This window comes from Astatotilapia calliptera, chromosome 3, assembly GCF_964374335.1.
Source record: "Astatotilapia calliptera chromosome 3, fAstCal68.1, whole genome shotgun sequence".
Lineage (NCBI taxonomy): Eukaryota > Metazoa > Chordata > Actinopteri > Cichliformes > Cichlidae > Astatotilapia > Astatotilapia calliptera.
In genome coordinates this window covers 8,324,955-8,344,532 of record NC_137424.1, presented here as the reverse complement: position 1 = coordinate 8,344,532, position 19,578 = coordinate 8,324,955, and the positions used below count along the sequence as shown (strand labels likewise).

Genomic DNA, 19,578 nt, shown 5'->3' with positions numbered 1-19,578 from the left:
AACACACAAGCATACAAGTGTGCGTATTTAAAAATAAAGCAGGAGCAAAACAAAGTTTGGTACTCACATTTTTATCATCAATCAAACCCATCGAAGTCCTCATCCTCTGTGTCTGAATTGAACGTCTGCGCTAAATCTCCATCAAACATGCCAGGTTCACTTTCTTCACTGTCAGAGTCACTTTCCGTGCCGTGCGGCTCCTCGGAAACGATGCCGGCTTTTGCGAAAGCTCGAACAACAGTGCCAGCAGACATGTTAGCCCAAGCATCTACAATCCATTGGCAAATTGTGGCGTAACTCGCCCGGCACTGCCTTCCACTCTTAGTGAAACTGTGGTCTCCACCGGTCATCCATCGCTCCCAGGCCGCTCGCAGCCTTACTTTGAACGGGCGGTTCACACCGATGTCCAGCGGTTGGAGTTCCTTTGTCAGGCCTCCCGGAATGACAGCAAGCTCACAATTCATTTGATTCACAAGTTTTTTCACATCGGCTGTGAGATGGGCACGCATAGAGTCACAGATTAAGAGCGATGGTGATGCGTGGAAAAAAACCACCTGGTCTCCTTACATACACCTCCCTCAGCCAGTCTTTCATCATTTCCTCATCCATCCAGCCCTTTTCATTTGCCTTAATGATGATTTCTGCTGGAAACTTCTCTTTAGGCAAAGTCTTTCGCTTAAAAATCACCATAGGCGGCAGTTTCTGTCCATTAGCATGGCAGCCAAGCACAACAGTAAAAGAAGACTTTTCATACCCCGTTGTGCGTATCGCTACCGTGCTGGTCCCCTTCTTCTCCACAGTGTGACTCACCGGGATGTCAAAAGTGAGCGGGACCTCGTCCATGTTTGTGATGTGGCTGGGCTGGATGTGTTTGTCGCCGATGTGTTTGCTGCAGTAGGAGCGGAAGATGGCCAGCTTTTCCTTATAATCCGCTGGAAGTTGCTGCGCTACCGTAGTCCTGGTCCGGATGGAAAAATGGCACCGTTTCATAAAACGAAAGCACCAAGACGGACCTCCTTGGAAATGTTCAATGTTCATCTCTTCAGCTAGTGAAACTGCTTTTAGCTGAATGGTGACCGTCGAAACTGCTTCTCCCGCTCGCTCTTTGCTCGATGATCCACCGCTCGAGTCTTTCCTCCAACTCGGGCCACCTCGCCTTATGTCCGCGGAAACTCAGCTGCGTTTTCTTGACCTGCCGGAGCTTGTTTTCCAGCTTCCTCCATTTGCGAACCATCGATTCGTTAATCTTAAATTCTCTCGCCGCTGCTCGATTTCCATGTTCCTCCGCGTAGCTGATGGCCTTCAGTTTAAACTGTGTTTCGTAAGCGTGTCTCTTTGCCATTTTCAGGGTTGTTAAAACAACGATGTTCTGCATAATGCACATACCTGTTCTTTTATACAGGTATGTGCGATTGTCCCGGTATATACGATCAACGCCCACACTTCACCCTTTAACGTTCTTATGGTGTTCTCTACTACGTCCTCCTTACAACACATAGGGCGCACCGCGCTATAGGGCGCGCCGCACTTTTTGAAGAAAATCTAAGACTTTTAAGTGCGCCTTATGGTTGTGAAAATACGGTATATGTAAGCATTGAGCCAAATTTAGTACCAACATACTGAAGGAACAATATTTGTCTCTTATATATGATACATCTGTATACACACTGTCACAGATACTTGTCTGTGAGTGAAGTGATTAATATGATACCTATAATATTGGCCATATTATATTTACATTACCACAGTGAGATGACTTTAGTCTCATGAACAACATCAGCTAATTGTCATTTACAGCTAATCTTAAATGACTGTTCAGCACAGAAATGAAGCCCAACAATCATGTTTCACAGTCCTGTGGTCTCAGCCTCAGATACTCATCAAATCACACAGAGCTCATGTAGAAACAAATGAACTAAATATGTTCTCCTTCATTTCTGTCAAACAAAGCTGTATGAAACATTTCCAGGTGTTAGTATCATGGTTGCTAGGCAACCTGGGCAGCGCGACGGAGGCTAGACGTCCCATTTCACGAGCCTACGAGCCTCGCACTTCGGCCTTAGCGGTCTTTGAGTACGCGGCCCTTGAGGACTTTAAAGCTGCAGAACCTGAATTGGGATACAGCCATGATGATCTCCAGCCTCGTGCTCGCCAACATTCTCACCTGAGTTAAGAAGACGATCACTGAAATGGTCTCAGCAGGTCCTTTGATGACAGCAATGAAATGCAGTGGTAAGGCTTTTTGGGGATTAAGTTCGTTTTCATGGCAAAGAAGGACGATGCAGTTCATCTGATCACTCCTCATAACATTCTGGAGTGCAGGCAAAATGCTATTATAAAAACTTAAGCAGCAACTTCTCCAGGTTCCAATATTTATGCAATTCTCAAAGCTTTTGGCCACGACTGTATAACCTCTTCTGAAGTTTAGTGGATATTATACATGGTTATGCTCAGGATGTGTCGGCCAGTTTCCACTGGAAACGCCTTTTGGTTAAACTGTCAGCGAGGAATTTGCATTTGCACTGTTACATTTTTATATAACTTTAATGCACATAAACAACAGCTGCTTGTTTCAGTGAAAATACATTGATGGGTTTTTAATAAAGTTGTGCAGCTGTAAAGTATTTTGTCTGGTGTCAATTCTATCGTCAGCTACATCGTTATGGCAAATGTTCAAATGTATATGGTGATAAATATCTTTGGTCATATGGTCCTGCTCTGTCGGTCACCTTCTGTGTTGAGCTCATTGTTTCCTCTGTAGTGGCTGAGCTGAGTCCAAGTAGCTGAAAATGTTCCTCTGCTGCTCCGTCAGACTCTCCTCCTCCTGCTGATCAGCTGGGACACAAAACAGATCTTTGTTAGGCTCCACACTGCACTGAAGAGTCAAAGTGTCTCATATGTTCATCTGACAAGTAAAAGAACACATTTTTGTTTCCCGAGGTGGGCAACTTGTTGGAAACAAACACAAAAGGTTTGAGCACTGATACCTGCCATTGCTGGCATTGAAAGATGCAACGCCAGCAATGTGGATTGTCAAGACTCAAACCAATCATCAAGCAAAGACAACAGGGATCATTTGTTTCTGTTTATTTAGCATTCACAGCATTTGTAGTTGCCTTCTGTGCAGGGGAAGTCCACGCACACTGTGTGGTACCGCCATCCGCAGAAGGTGCATTCAACCTCTGTAAGAGAAACGAGATTGTCTGAGACTGAAATGATATTAACTAAAGAAGTGGTGATTTGTAAAACTTCACATTTTGATCCGGGACGTACTCTGCATGAAAACAAGCGCTCACTCTTCCTGCTCAACAAATGACACGGGCGGAGCCTTATACCACGTGATACAGAAGCTGTGCCGTGTGATGCTAAAATTAGCAGGGAAACAACAACGGAGAGCACGTCAGGGATGACGAGAAAGTGACAGGAGAAAATCCGTCCCGGTCAACCACCCAAACATCAATAACGGGAACCTTATACAGCGCTTCCCTATACACGTCGAACTCCCGCAGGCACAAAGACATTACGGAGGCTATCACTTATCACCTGACCAAAGATATGGCTCCATCAACACTGTGCAAAACGAGGGATTTAGGAAAACGATCAAAACCCTAGACAAACGCTACACAGTGCCGTCCCGCAACTATTTTTCTATTGTTGCACTACCTGCTCTGTACACGCAGCGTCGCGCAACGGTGGAGACAGAATTTCAAGCAGGACAACATTTTGCTGCAACAACAAAACGTGAGACATTTGTTGTTTTATGTTTATTTATTGTTATGAGAGAATCATGATCTCAATTCTAAGCCAAAAAATCGTGATTCTCATTTTATGCAAAATCGTGCAGCCCTAAAATTAACACAAAACTATTGTTTCACCAGAGAAACACACATGAAGAGAGAGAGAGAGACAATAACAGCTACCAAACAGTCGTCATAATTCGTCACACAATGAGAAAAGGACAAATCAACAAGTAACAATGACTAATTAATAATAAAATCTGTAACATAATGTATTGTTTGGAGTTTAGTCTGATTGGTTCAGGATGAGCTGCCATTATCCAATCACACGTCTGCTTACCTGCATCTTTTCTCTTTTTTCTAACCTGAGCACCTGATGGCTTTGAACTTTTGTTGTCCATCTTCCATTGGTTTGAATTTTGCGCTCCAGTACAAACACAAATCCCCCAACCCGAGGATCAGCACAATTAACCTAACAGACCTACACCTTAGTTCACAGATTCACTTTGTCTAAGGTTGATTTCTGGGATTTCACACAACCCAGGATTCAGATCGTGAATCCATGATGGGCTTGGATTTACATCATTATAAATGAAATGTGCTCTACTTGGAAGCAGCCGGCCCCGCCCCTTTTGACGGGTTGTGTGAGACTTTAAATCATCAAACTGTAAATTATAAATTTAAATTGTTATTGATCCTTTACCCCGAGTCCTAAAGTGTAGATTTATTTTCTTACTCTTCTTATATTTATTGTTTGTTTACTTGCACCGCTGTAACTGCAGCCTCGTCGTCTCGTCTCTCTATATGCTGGACTGTCTGTAGCGGAGATGACAATAAAGTTTACTTTGACTTCAGCAGCGCGCAGGCGCACCGAGGGCTCTCGCGCTCACTTTATATAATGTAGAAAAAACATCGGTGCAGATTATAAGTCTGTATCATAATATCTGTTTGTTGTGTTGTTTTTATTTTGTTTTGCGAGTTGGTTATTAGATGCCGCTCCAGCCAGCCAGAGACTCCCCGCCGCCCCGCCCTCTCCTCCCTGTGCCGCCAGCAGCAGGCGCACCTCGCAAACGGAGGGCGCCCTTACTCCCAGCAAATGGCTGATAGAAAACCGATCAGTGCCTACGAATTTCCCAATATGCGCTGGCATGACGTCGGGGAAGCATGGGTACGACCGATTATTTTATTTTTTTCTTGCCAATGCCAGTGATGCCCCCCCCCACCACGATGCATTCTATTGGTTTGCACACTTACACACACCCAGCTGTGGTTTCCTGTTTTGCTGGACTCTGGAGAGCCCCGCCTTTAACGCTCTTCTCTCACAGAGAGCAACAGAAAACTTGGAAAAACTCCAGATTGACTGAACTCAGTTCAAAGTTACCTTGACACCTTTAGATGTGAGACGTAGCGATGGTCCGCTTGAAGCTGACGCTCCGGTGCGTGTGTCAGAAAGATCAACGCGCTGCTTCAGAAGCACCGTGTCGAGGCTTGATTCGGCTACGGGCTGTGCGTTAAACGTGAGTCTGGGAGCGCGCTAGCCGCGTGACAGAGACGCAGGCTTCTCCGCCGTTTGGGGCGTAGAGAGTTCTCCGCCATTTGGGGCGTGGAGAGAACCTAGGTTCGGAGTCCGGAATCTCCGCCATTTGGGGCGTTGGAGAGTGTCCGAAGGTTGAATTCTCCGCCATATGGGGTGTTTGAGAGTTTTCAACAGAGAGCGCTAGCTGTGCGTGCACACGCAAGCGATAGGCCTATGTTGTGTGTGTGTGCGGGCCAGACGTGGTCTGCGTGAGTGTGGCTGATTGTTGTCTTGTAATGGAGAATAAAATGTGTAAGTCTGCCTTAGAAGGGGATGTAAAATTTATGGAGAAATTTTTACCAGGCAGCACGCAGTATGTAGGTTGTTGGTGTGAGAAATATGGATTTGAAGGGACATTAGTGGAAGTTAAGTGTAAAATGCTGGTAGAAAGAATAGCTGTAAGTGTAGCAGGTAAAACAGGTAAAGCGAAGCAGAGGAAGGAATTGCAGTTAGCAGTTGCTAAGTTGTGGCTGGAGCAGACTCAGAAGAGGAGAGAAGCACAGAATGTTAAAAGAGCAATATTGCAAGAAGTTCTTGTGAAACCTGAGGATGAAACTACAGCTCAATCCACTGCAACTACTCTAGAACAACACCGTAGAAAAGCATTAGGAAGAGCAAGAATGTTAGCAGAAAGAAGAGCCAGAGAAGAGCGTGAGAGAGCAGAGGCAGAGGTGGAGGAGAGATTAAAGGCATATTAGGAGCAGCATTGAGTCCATTACAGACTAGGCAAGAGAGGAGACAGAAAGGAAAGAAAGTGAACACAAACGTTACAACTACATATCCATCCCTGACACAACACAACACAAAAAAAAAAAAAAAAAAAAAAAATATGGTGTTTCTGTAACAGAGTGTGAAGATGAAGAAAGTTTTTCTCCTGATCAATTCGGCGAGTGTTAGAGTGTCTGACGTCATGGTGTGTGTGAAAGGTATCCAGCTGGGGCAGACGTGATTCTGCAGGTCACCTGCCCAGTGGACAAAAAGAAATAAAATAGTTGTGTGGATGAATGATAGCATGAAGAGTGTTTGGTGTTTCTCAGTCTGAAACAGCTGTAATGCTATTTTCTGTTTTGGAGAAAAGTACAGTTAAAGAAAAAAACAGAGAGAGATGTGTGTTGTTTTAAGCAGTGATGAGAATAATGGAAATGTGATGAGAGAGGAACACAAAAACATACAGAAAATGCATTAACTATACTAACCCCACATGCATATACACATACAATGATACTAATGAGACCAGACAGCATCTTAAGCATGAGATTCTGTTTGTCATCTTGTCCAAGTCACTAGTAAGATGAAAGTGATACATAGACTAGTGGACTGAATATTATAGGAGGACAGATGGTTGCATCATAGAGGAGAAAACAGAATGCTGATGAGAGGTCTTAAATGAGTGAGCTGAGTGAGCTGATTGTGAGTTTCTGGTGTGTGAAGAAGTTTTACCATGGCACACATTTAGTTACATGAGAACTAAAACTTATTATGTGTGTTACACCCCGGCCTAGGCAACCGGGGTGCAACGTAGAAAAGCAAAGATAAGGAAAATAAAACTACGAAGAAAAACACTAAGGCTCTCCACCAAAATCCCAAAAAGGGTCTCAAAACGAATTTATTTACATCAAAACACAAAACGTCAAACTATTTACAACGGGGGGGAAGATCGCGACCATGACATACAGAAACACAGGGCTTAAATACATAGAAGGAGCAATCAGGGAATGGACCACAGGAGGGAAACACAGCCGGGGCAAATTAGAACTGACGAGACAAGGAAACGTAAACTGAACACACTAAGATGACACAGACTTTCAAAGTAAAGTAGGAAACACATAACAGTCACGCAAAAACAACACATTACCAACGCCAAATCGTAACATACCCGGAGGAGCACCTAGACACTCAAATCCCCACACAATTACGGCCACAGTCGTAACACCCCCTTACCCAAGAATTAACATTAACCCCAAAATGTTTAATTCAAGGAGACAGTGCTCTAGACAGGGTGTCAGCCAATACGTTAACCTTCCCTTTCTTGTAGCTGATCTCCAAGTTAAAATCTTGCAACAACAAGGACCAGCGCATAAGTCTTTGATTGGAGTTGCACATTCGGGAAAGGAACACCAGTGGGTTGTGACCGGTAAACACCTGCACAGGCAGCACACTTGACCCAGCATAGACCTAACATACCCCCCACCCAAAAAAAACAAACATTTAAAACATACAACCCCAACGAAAAAATGAAAAGTTCCATGTCCAGCCCATACGGCACCGGCCACCGTCCCGCAGGCGACGCTGATGACTGGACGGGTCCTCCAGTGGAAACGGAAAACCGGAGCGGGCCCTCGGATCCTCCAGCGAAGACAAACGAAGCTGATGAAGGCTGGAGCGGGCTGGAGCGGTCCCATGAACCCCCAGCAAACGACGAAGGCTGGAGCGGTGCCTCGGACCCTCCAGCGAAGGCAGACGAAGGCTGGAGCGGTGCCTCGGACCCTCCAGCGAAGGCAGACGAAGGCTGGAGCGGTCCCTCGGACCCTCCAGCGAAGGCAGACGAAGGCTGGAGCGGTCCCTCGGACCCTCCAGCGAAGGCAGACGAAGGCTGGAGCGGTCCCACGGATCCTCCAGCGAAGGTGGATGAAGGCTGGAGCGGTCCCACGGACCCTCCAGCAGACGACGAAGGCTGAGGCGGCCCCTCGGACCCCCCAGCGAAGGCAAATGAAAACTGAAGCGGTCCCACGGACCCTCCAGCGGAGGCAGATGAAACTGATGGAGGCTGGAGCGGTCCCCCTGACCCTCCAGCAGACGACGAAGGCTGAGGCGGTCCCTCGGACCCCACAGTGATTGGACGAGCCCCCATATGTTACACCCCGGCCTAGGCAACCGGGGTGCAACGTAGAAAAGCAAAGATAAGGAAAATAAAACTACGAAGAAAAACACTAAGGCTCTCCACCAAAATCCCAAAAAGGGTCTCAAAACGAATTTATTTACATCAAAACACAAAACGTCAAACTATTTACAACGGGGGGGAAGATCGCGACCATGACATACAGAAACACAGGGCTTAAATACATAGAAGGAGCAATCAGGGAATGGACCACAGGAGGGAAACACAGCCGGGGCAAATTAGAACTGACGAGACAAGGAAACGTAAACTGAACACACTAAGATGACACAGACTTTCAAAGTAAAGTAGGAAACACATAACAGTCACGCAAAAACAACACATTACCAACGCCAAATCGTAACATACCCGGAGGAGCACCTAGACACTCAAATCCCCACACAATTACGGCCACAGTCGTAACATGTGCTAAGACAACAGGGTTATGCTGTATGTTGTGTGTATGGCTGATTGGATGAATGTTTGAGATTAAACTGGCTGTTGATTTGTCTTTTGTTACTAAGTTGAACCTGCCAATTGGGTTGTTACGATTTATCCCCCTGGCATGAAGAACACGTGTCATGACTTAAACAAGGCCTATCTTTCTTTTATTTTGTTACTTTCATGGTGCACTGAAAGTTTTGTTTGATGATCTCTGTTTGAGCAGATCTGCACGATTAGAACCGAAGCGTCGGCGAGAAAACTGTTGCAAAGTGAGCTTCTCCAAAATTAAAATGGGCTCTTATTTGGGACAATTAGGAAACAAGTTCCTGTCCAAAAGGATTCAACGAGGAAATCCAGTCTAAATTATTTTTCTTTTTGAAATGACGTTGTTTTGCTGAGCGTGGAAACGAATGCGACGATAATTTCCACAATTAGCAAAAGAAGGAATCACTGAGTGAATGAGTAAGAATTTTAAAATAAATGGGGAACTGACTGACTAACTTAACACCATTGTGTGAAGTCAACCCCCACCTGACAAAGGTGTGGATGTATCTCTGTGTGTGTCTCTGTTGCAGGAGAAGGAGACCAGAGGAGGAAACTTGGGTCACATGACTATGTGAACTCTGAAAATTTAACCTTTTTAGTTTAAATTCTCTGTCTGTGAATTTACCGTGTGTGTGTTATTCACTAACTTGTGTTGCTCACAGACATTACTGTGAGAAAGTGTATACACCTGCGCAGCGCTAACATTTACATTTCTTTTTGCAGCAGATGGTTGATCATGTGATTTGTAAAGGATTCAGCACAGACAGACAAGTGACGATTGAACAGATGTGCAGTGGTTACAGAATAGTTACATGGAGCTCATTATCTGACCACACTGTTGGGCTCATGGTGAGTGACAAACTTAAGGGAAGTCACTGATTACAATGTGGAATAACATTGAGATGTTAAATAATTTGGAACAAATTATGGGAAAAAGTAGGAGTTTAATGAGTTTAGAATAAACCTGCAATGATACTTGTCTCTGTGATGCTAAATACTTTATTACTCTTATGATCTACAGTTGGTTGCAAATGTGAAGTTGTTTTAATTTTAAGACTTTGTCTTCTGTGATACAGGAGCTGGGAGTTAAACAAGCTGAACATTTAAGTGCTGACTAATGTTTTTACACAGGGTTACAGCTTGGAGTGAAGCTGCTCCAAGGGACAAACCCTGGAGATTGTTTTAGGGAGACTGTGCAACATTCTTGTACATGTCTCATTGGGGAGTTGACACATGGCGAAAGCCGTGTGGCGAGAGGAGTGTCATTTTTTCAATTTGTAGATGTCGTGAGGTGCCATGACGAGAAGGAGTGACTGAGAGGATCGCCCATAAGATGGAAGCTGAGGGAGCGTGCCAAGCTCCAAAAAGTGATAGCGCAGAGGAGGTCCAGCGATGGACTTGTGGTTCTGTGAACAGCACAAATGCCAGGTGACTGTAAAATAACTAACAGCACTTTTTCCACAAGTGAAGCCAGTAACTTACTATCCTAAAAGATTAGCTCTAGTTGCTCGTGCTTTACCTCCATGCGTGAGATCAGTATGTGCAGCAGCTTAAGCTGTACAATGTTTCAGGAAATAGTTTATTTCACCTTTTGCAATTGTTAGTTCCAGAAGAGGTAGATGTTTACTATCGCAGACTAAACTTACATTTCTGTCACCTACAAGACACTTGTCTTTAATGTTACTGTTACTCTCACAACCACACATATTACCATAAAGTGGTGCACAATTCTGAATCTGTCCAACCCTTTTTGCCAATGGAGGAGGGCACTTCTCTTGAGAGTAGAGAGCGCGAGGAGAAGAAGTGTAAGCTGAGGGATGACTTAATAGATGTGCCACTTGTTGAGGGAAAGGTTTGGTTTGTTGATGATTTGAGTTTTACAACAGCAGAGGGACAGACTAGAACAGGTTTTACTGTAGCAGACAGTGAGAGAGAGTTATCTATGTAGGACAACTAGCATGTTTCATATTTGCTTGAGCAGCAGAGATGCTAGCTTTAACGGAAGCGTGTAAAGCTGTAGAGAGACAATAATACACTGATAGGCAGTATACATTTGCTACTGTACATTTCTTTGTAGTGCAGTGAGTGAGACGAGGTGAGATAACTTCTACAGAATACACCAAACTCTTGCAAAATCTGCTGGATGCAGTGTTATGGTAAATGGTAAATGGCCTGTATTTATATAGCGCTTTACTAGTCCCTAAGGACCCCAAAGCGCTTTACATATCCAGTCATCCACCCATTCACGCACACATTCATACACTGGTGATGGCAGCTACATTGCAGCCACAGCCACCCTGGGGCGCACTGACAGAGGCGAGGCTGCCGGACACTGGCGCCACCGGGCCCTCTGACCACCACCAGTAGGCAACGGGTGAAGTGTCTTGCCCAAGGACACAACGACCGAGACTGTCCAAGCCGGGGCTCGAACCGGCAACCTTCCGATTACAAGGCGACCTCCCAACTCTTGAGCCACGACCGCCCCAGTGGAATTGCAGTTTGTAAATGTGCAGCACACATGTGAGGGAAAGATTCAGTTGCATTAGGGAAAGTTCTTGCAGATAAGATCACAAGAGAAGCAGCTGTAGTTAAACATGGTGTTAACCTTTTATCAGTACAACATCAGCAGACATGCAGGCCCACTCACCTACAGCAGGAAAACAGTTGTGACTTACAGAGGGAGCAAGCTTGCAGGATGATTTTTTATCTGTGTGATAAACCAGTACTGCCTAATAATTTGTATAAGACTGCTGCTATTTTGAGCCATTGGCTATACCATGTCTCAACAGGAGGGAGATGAGCAGTCGTTATACTCACTCTAGAATTAGTTTATACTCTAGGATTATTAAATACTTTTTAAAAAGAAAAAACTTTTTGCAGGCAGTAAAGTTAAGATTTAGGAAGACAGGCAGGACATGGTTAGACTGTATAGAATAAGTACATGAGGATTACTCCAACAGAGAATGATCTGACTCTTTGAGATTATATATGTTAGAGCATTTAGAGTTCCAGTCTTCTGTAGTGATGATAGAAAAGCAGAAGAGAGAGCATATCAGCAGATTAGATGCTTGAAAATGTTTAAAAGTAAAGTAGTTATGAGAACAAATGATCTGCCAGATGATTCTGTTTCTTCGCAGGAGCAGAGCCTGAAGTCTGGAGATTGGATGATGATAAGGCCATGGAGAGGAAGTGCTGGTCCAGTCCACGATGGGAAGGTCCATATCGGATGCTGCTGACGACGACCACAGCAGTGAAGATTGCTGGAAGGAACACTTGGATATATCAAGCGCACTGCAAGAAGGTGACACACATCCAGGCCAGCTCGGAGTAAGTGGCAGGAAGACCGGGAACAAAGGGGGGGGGGGAAGCCTCCAGGGCCCCTCGTCTCAATCCGGTGAAGAAACTAACTGAGCCACAGGTACTCATCAGAATGGCTGGGAATGTGCTGTGCATCTTCTTGTGCCTGTGGACCCTGAGTGGGATGACAGGGAGCGCACTGGAACAGAGCAAACCACACCCAGTACCCGCATGGGTTTTCAACAACTACTGGTAGAACAGGTTTTACTGTAGCAGACAGTGAGAGAGAGTTATCTATGTAGGACAACTAGCATGTTTCATATTTGCTTGAGCAGCAGAGATGCTAGCTTTAACGGAAGCGTGTAAAGCTGTAGAGAGACAATAATACACTGATAGGCAGTATACATTTGCTACTGTACATTTCTTTGTAGTGCAGTGAGTGAGACGAGGTGAGATAACTTCTACAGAATACACCAAACTCTTGCAAAATCTGCTGGATGCAGTGTTATGGTAAATGGTAAATGGCCTGTATTTATATAGCGCTTTACTAGTCCCTAAGGACCCCAAAGCGCTTTACATATCCAGTCATCCACCCATTCACGCACACATTCTTCTGGACTGTGGCCATATAGCATCACTGAGAGCGAGACAGTTTGTTTGGTTGCTTTGGCAACACATCCAGGAACACTGCCAACTTTTCAACTGCTCTGAACCTGAATGGAAGGTTGATTCACCAGTAGCTGGGAAGGTGAACTGCTCTGGTAGGACAGACCTGCTCGTCTGACTCATAGAATATGACTTGTTGCAGGACATTATACAGTTAAACGAACTGGAAACAGGCCAATTGCCTATGTGTATGAAGGACAATGGATTAGCCCAAGTTGGAGATTAACCATGGAACATGGCAACATCACCTATTCTTTTGTCTTCTGCAAGAAGGATGTAAACAGAGAAGCCTTTTGTCTACATTTACATCATGAACACTTGAGGTTTTGAGCCAAGAAGATCAAAACAGCTTGATCCAATTTCCTTTACAAAGCTTTTTCTGTGGTGACAACAGGACAGGAGAAGAGTTGTAAATGCAGATAATTCACCAGTTGACTCTAACCCCCACAGGATGCCTACAGTGAGAAGATTTGGGGGGTTGATAGGAGTCATAAAGACAGGTGTTGACCAGGCTGCAGCTTTGAAGTTAGCTGAGAGCCACATGGACAAACAATAAAGTCGACTGATGCGTTTAAATACCTATGTCTGTATACAGTTGGATTGTAGTGATATATGATTTTTGAGAATGATGATTCTTCTTGTTTGACCTTTGACATTCAGTTGTGTACTTTTGCACGACAGGAGTAGATCCGCCACAAGGCTGGATAGCTTGGTTACCGTCTGGTCCTTGGTGGCATCTTCTTTTGAAGATATTAATTCCTGTTTTTGAACTGTTGATACTGATTTGCTTATGTATAGGATGTAGTTTACTGTGCATGAATGAAATCTACACTGACACTGTCTGAACAAAGGGTGCATAAGTTGAAATTTAAGTATACAATGACAAAAAGGAGGGAAATGTTAAGTCTAATTGTTGAATGTTGCCATTGTGTTTCTTAAATTTGTATAGTCTTAGTTTAAGCAGTAGGATCAAAGCCATTCCTTTGATCCTGACCACCTCTCCAGCCACTCTGTGCTGGGGGAGGTTTTATTGTAGATACATCCTATCTGAAAGATCTGTTTCTTCTGATGTAAGCTTCCTGGGTTTATGACCCTTTGATCAGCAGACACACACACACACACACACACACACACACACACACACACACACACACACACACACACACACACACACATACACTCAGTGTATGTCATTTACATACAGTGCCTTGTCTTTGTAACCAAAGGGGGGTTGCAAGGGGAGGTGTTTTGTAAACTATTGTTTGAAGTTTGTCAATAAAAGGCAGCGAGAGGAGGCCACCATTGTGGTCATTTCGACGTGCTGGTCACAGATGGAAGGGCCTCCCTTGCGCAAGAAATCGATCGAACACTGTTGCCTTGTTTTTCTTTCATGGGAATAAGTCCTGGATACAGCGGGGTCTGAGTTTAGACCCAACAGCCGGGTCCTGCAAAGACCGAGAAGGCCAGAAGTGCGAGGCTGTGAAATGGGACGGTCCAGCCTTCAGATCTGTGTCACCGCTGTGTGGGTGGAGTTGAATAAACTCGCCGTCTGCTCCTTGCTATCTAAAATATTACAGGACACTGGAGTAAACTCTCGACCGTCTCACACTTCTGTTTCATCAGTTTTCTGTTTGACGTTTATTCAGCTGTGTGAAAATCCCGCAGGAACCCACCGATGGATTAATAAAGTTGTATTTAATCTAATAATCTAATAACTTTGATCTCAGCCAAACCGATTTACTCCGGAACAAATGAAACACAGAAAAAAGGCAAACAATTACATTTTTAAGTTATCCGAGTGACTTATGGTAAATGGCCTGTACAGCGCTTTACTTGGTCCTAAGGACCCCAAAGCGCTTCACACATCCAGTCATCCACACACACACATCCACACACTGGTGATGGCAGCTACAGTGTAGCCACAGCCGCCCTGGGGCGCACTGACAGAGGCTGCCGGACACTGGCGCCACCGGGCCCTCTGTCTTATATATCATGTTTAACCTGAGTAGCCAAAGAGCGGGGTCTGAAAACGATGAAGCCGGGAGTCCACTGCTCTCGCCGGCTGGAGTGACCATTGAACCCCCCGGCTTGCTATCGAGCGGGTGGGTAACAGACGTCTCCGAAAACGTCGGCGCGCTTTTGCAAATATGCGATGTCTTGATGAACCCAGCAGATATTTGAAGTTTACACAGCTACTTTCTCCCCTTAATATATGTTAAAAATTTATTTTGTGGCCCAGAAAGATTAATAAGACTAATTTTAAAACTTAGTAGTGGCCGCCATTGTTGGCAGCTGAAATTTGGCTGGGCCGCACTATGAATTCTGGGATATGGTGGGCCACGAAGGACACACCCGACCCATCCTTCAAACTCGGGGGAATGAAGGACGCATTTGAAGGAGTCGAGGAATCGGGACAGCCTTCGTCGCCTGGCTGTGACGTCATCGGCCTTCAGATGCGGCCTCCGGAGGATGCAGCCGACGTTTTGGGACACAGCTTGTGTGTCTTTGTTGGTCATGTGACCTCCCAGGGACTACACATGGAAACGAGCAGTTTAGCTCAAATCTGGCAGGTTTCCATCGTCTGTTTTTGTCCTGATGTCCATGAACATGAACACTGTCCCTGTCAAACACGTCCAGATAATCTGATCCAGTGTTGTTCTTCTTCTGTGGTGTTTGTGATGGAGCAGCAGCTGCTGATCCTGATGTCCTCCACCAAGGGGGCAGAAAATTCAGCTGACTGTCATCATTTATTAAAAAGATGTAACAATGTGACATAATGCAATATAATAGTGTCAGTTACACATTGTGGGTTGCACTGTGGCCAGAATGGACATTACCTCCTGCCTAATGGAAGCTGTCAGCCATCCTGCAACCATGAATTAAATAAGCAGAAGTGAAGGGATTGTTAACAACAATTTAATAATAAAATGTAATGTGATAGTTGCACTTTATTGGCTACCCACAATCGTATGAATAATAACCATGAATGCACTGCATGCTCATAGCAAGTTCTTTAGGTTTAAAGTGAGATCCTGCTTTAAAGGGCGCTTCATCTGCTGGGAATGACATGTTTCTTCTAGTATGTAAGGCTCAGCCCATCTTACTGGGACTTACTTTTGTAGATCCACATGCTCTAAACCTGGTGCTCCATGATTGGTGCAGAAGCTTTAAGCTACTGTTAGATTATAATATTATTTTATGCCATGTTATACCCCTAATTAAAGATTGTGAATTATTATGTAGTTTTAGTTTGCATTATTCTCCTGAGTTAGAAGAAGCTGATAATGGTTGCATTAGTTAAACTGATTTGCATTGACTGAATGTACAAAGTCCCAATGTGTAGAGCACACATTAATAAATTAGTCATGTTCTCCGTGAAACTAAATAAGCTTAATCCTTAAAGACCCCTCGAATTATTTACTAGATGTTTATTTTTGAAAATTAATCAAAACCTGAGTTAAAAAAAAGAAAAACAATTGGCAAGGCCACACCCCCACACATGTGATATAAATTTAAAGGTACTGTTGTCCTCTCTAAGAAACATCAGGACTTAGAGGAGTGGCAAGTAGAGTATGAGAGCTACAAGCAAAAACTAAATGTGTACTACAGTGTGCAAAAATGAAATACTGGGTCATCAGGGGGTTATGAGGGACATCTATAAAACTAAAAATCCCACAAACCTCGAAGTGCACTTGAAAAGCTCACACAAGAAGGTTAACCTAGCTTACCTTGAAGAGCTCATCAGGGGGAGCACACTCCCCCTCCTTGAAGAGCTCCCCCACTCAACCCGCATCCCCCGAAAACAGCTAACCCCAGATAAGGCAGCGTGATGTATCCCGAGATAACAGGACTGGGACATCTAAATAAATGTGTGAAACAATCGCCTTCAAAAAGGTTATCAATTCACTTCAACCAAAATTAGGAACACTCGGTGCGGCAAGAGTTAATAGTGATTAGTCTCAACACCCAAGGATAACCAGAAGAGCATGATTGATATGATGGAACTGAGATTTGGTTACACTTAATTTTTGCAAAACACAACTAAAACTAAACTGAAACTAAGGATTTTCAGAAAATAAAAACTAGACTAAACTAGCAAAGAATTAGTAAAAACTAATTACAACTGGAAAAAATTGAAAATCTGGAGTCGAAACTAAATAAAAATAAAAACTAATGAAAATGGCGAAGCGTTTAAAACCCTGGTGCAGAGATTGGCAAATCTGACCAGGAACGTTATAAAATGGATTGTCAGAACAGTCAGCGTTAAAGCCACTTTCAGTCCATACTAGGATGGCATTGGACATCTTCGGGGCGGAAAAGGGTTGGTGTGACCAAGGGGTGGTTTGGCTTGTTGTATGTATATTTGAGATCATATGGCTCTGGATGGACCAGTTACCAGGGCATGGAAGGAGGACAGACTCATTAAAGGAGGAGAAGGAATTTCCTGGGATTGGAGATCCTCTGAGTGAGTGGTTGATTAAAAGCATGCATAAAATAGAAGTTATCTGTTGTTATTGATTGGTAATAGATTGATAATTGGCCACATTTACAGCTGTATTGACTTGTTGTGGACGTAGTCGACTTCAGGTTTAAACACTCTAATTAACAGGTTGAAAATAGTGACATTAAAGGAAGAGTATGCAGCGCCACCCTGTCAGACGCCAGTGATGGTGGAGCTCACTGATTAATCAGGTGAGCTGGATTCATGGCTGATTCAAAACTAAGATCCCCCTGCTGTGGTCAGTAAGGGGAGAACAGGGGGAAATAAAATTAAAAATAAAAGAGGCATTTATAAACGTTTATGTGTCGAGTGAAACGGGATTAAAGGGTGTTTTACTGTTATTTTAAAATCAGCATTATTATTGTATGAGAATCATGCAATAAGCATTGCATCGATGATCATTTATTGAAGCTTTTGACCTTATACTAACATCTGTGTTCCTGTGATTGTTATAACCTCTGATGAATCTTCTATTTACAGGTGTTAGGATAATGATATAATTTTTCATTGCAGGTGTAACCATGATCATTTTTATACATATTGCAACTTGTTGCTCATTGTAGAGTTGTGCTCAAGTTAATAAGGGTTAAAAGCTACAGTCAGCGCGAATGTCTGACTGATCTATTGAGGGGAAAGGCTTCGAGCATGGAAGGCCGCACGCGCTTACAAAACACTGATATCATGTTATTCTTTGTGATCTTTTCTTAAATTATGTCCTTTGTTTAGTTTAAATAGTGGCAGTTAATTAAACGACATTTATTAAAATATTAAATACCTGAGTCAGGACATTACACGCAGATCACCTTAAGAGTCTGGGAAACTTTGTAGCTGCCTAACTTTTTTTTGAATGTTCTAGCTCTGTTGATTTGACACATTGGAATGTGTCAAAAAAAGGGGGGGAAAGTTGAGCTTTAACATCAAGCAAGGATTATTTGAACATTTTATAACTTCATTTGTGTCTTTAATACCTTAGGTATGGTAAAGCTTAAGCTAATAGCGGCCCGAGAAGTTTCTGGTCCTTTGTAGAGAATCAGTGAGAAGCATAAATCATCACGTCCATGTTTAAGCATTAATCATTGAAATGAACTGAATAGCGTTTAGAAGATTTGTTAATTTCTTTGTCTTGTGTTAAAAAGAGGGGTTTCAATAATTCTCAGACACACCTTGCAAAAGTTGGCACTTGGTCTTTTGAAGGTCATAAGCTTCATTCGGCGTGATGGTCCAGACTGATATATTGCAGGTATTGACTTTGAGTGCAGAGGGCTAAATGCAAACACGCTTACACACACATATGATTAGAATAAGTCCCTGGGACATTCTGAATGTTTTAGACCAATTCTGAAACACTAGAAGGTTAGTAGATAACAACATTAGATTATTAGGGGTAGGAAGAGAGGTGTTTTGGTTTTCTGTCTCTTACAGAGAAAGGAACAGACACCAGACGAGGTCACAGAGATGCGAGGATCCTCCGTAGCAGAGACAGACACAGTGACTGCCGAGACATCAACTGGGTCCAAGGGTCATGGCGTTTGGGCTCCAGCTAGTCACCACAAAAGGATGGATCCCATAAACACAGCAATAACCATGAAGGGGTTGGCGGAAATCCGGGAACACCAGACCAACGAAGTTCGAGAGGCTTTTGGGCAAAAAGGGGGACACCTTCCTGTTCCTTTTTCTGGAGGATACACAGATCGTTGTTTGAAATCGGGGCAGAATAATCCCCTGATCTGTGCCACGACTGAAGGGTTGTCTAACCCCTAAGGTTGAAGAATGAAGAGCAGAGGATCACCCAACTGGACGACACTGGTAGCTGCAGCAATAAAATAAAGGCTAAAAGCTCTTTGGACAGAGGTTCTAGTCTGAGTACGTCTGAAGGGTATAAGGTAGCACCAAAATAAAGCTGTGGGAGACCTGGGAAGTGTCATCTGTACCTGCTATTGTTGGAATAATAGTTTTTCTTGCATCTGAACTGCGCAAACACAGAGGTCATCCCACATATGGTTCGCCCCTCAGGGGGACAAAGGACCTCAGGAGTGAGAAGAGATGAACCCGGCCACACTGAATTGAAGGGTGTTGGTGAGGTCATTATTCTAATGACCTCATCAGGGGGAATTGTTAGATTATAATATTATTTTATGCCATGTTATACCCCTAATTAAAGATTGTGAATTATTATGTAGTTTTAGTTTGCATCATTCTCCTGAGTTAGAAGAAGCTGATAACGGTTGCTTTAGTTAAACTGATTTGCATTAAAGTAGACTGCTGATTTATTGTGGATGAATGATATTGTTTTATGATGCATTATACTGCTGAGTTATAAGAAATACTGTTTGCAGAAAGTCATCGCCTTATTTGTCTGATTAGAAGAGAACAGAACATACTGGAGTTTTCTGCCCCATCTCAGCAGGAGCAGATAAACGGGGAGCCAAGGTCGTAG

General features: G+C 43.7%; 1 protein-coding gene across 11 annotated transcripts in view; it reads right to left on the bottom strand.

Annotated features, from left to right (window-relative positions):
• LOC145424188 (uncharacterized) overlaps positions 1–19,578 on the bottom strand; it is a 35,574-nt gene that overhangs the window by 8,405 nt on the left and 7,591 nt on the right. For 2 of the 11 annotated variants that reach the window (XM_080297267.1, XM_080297252.1), the window contains one exon: positions 68–2,835. In XM_080297267.1, the coding sequence (XP_080153393.1) occupies positions 68–103 (36 nt within the window). In that variant the 5' untranslated portion in view covers positions 104–2,835. Of the gene's footprint in view, positions 1–67; positions 2,836–3,116; positions 3,183–3,273; positions 4,613–5,118; positions 6,730–19,578 lie in introns of those variants that run through there. The other 9 variants (XM_080297284.1, XM_080297277.1, XM_080297270.1 and 6 more) reach the window with 8 other exon arrangements.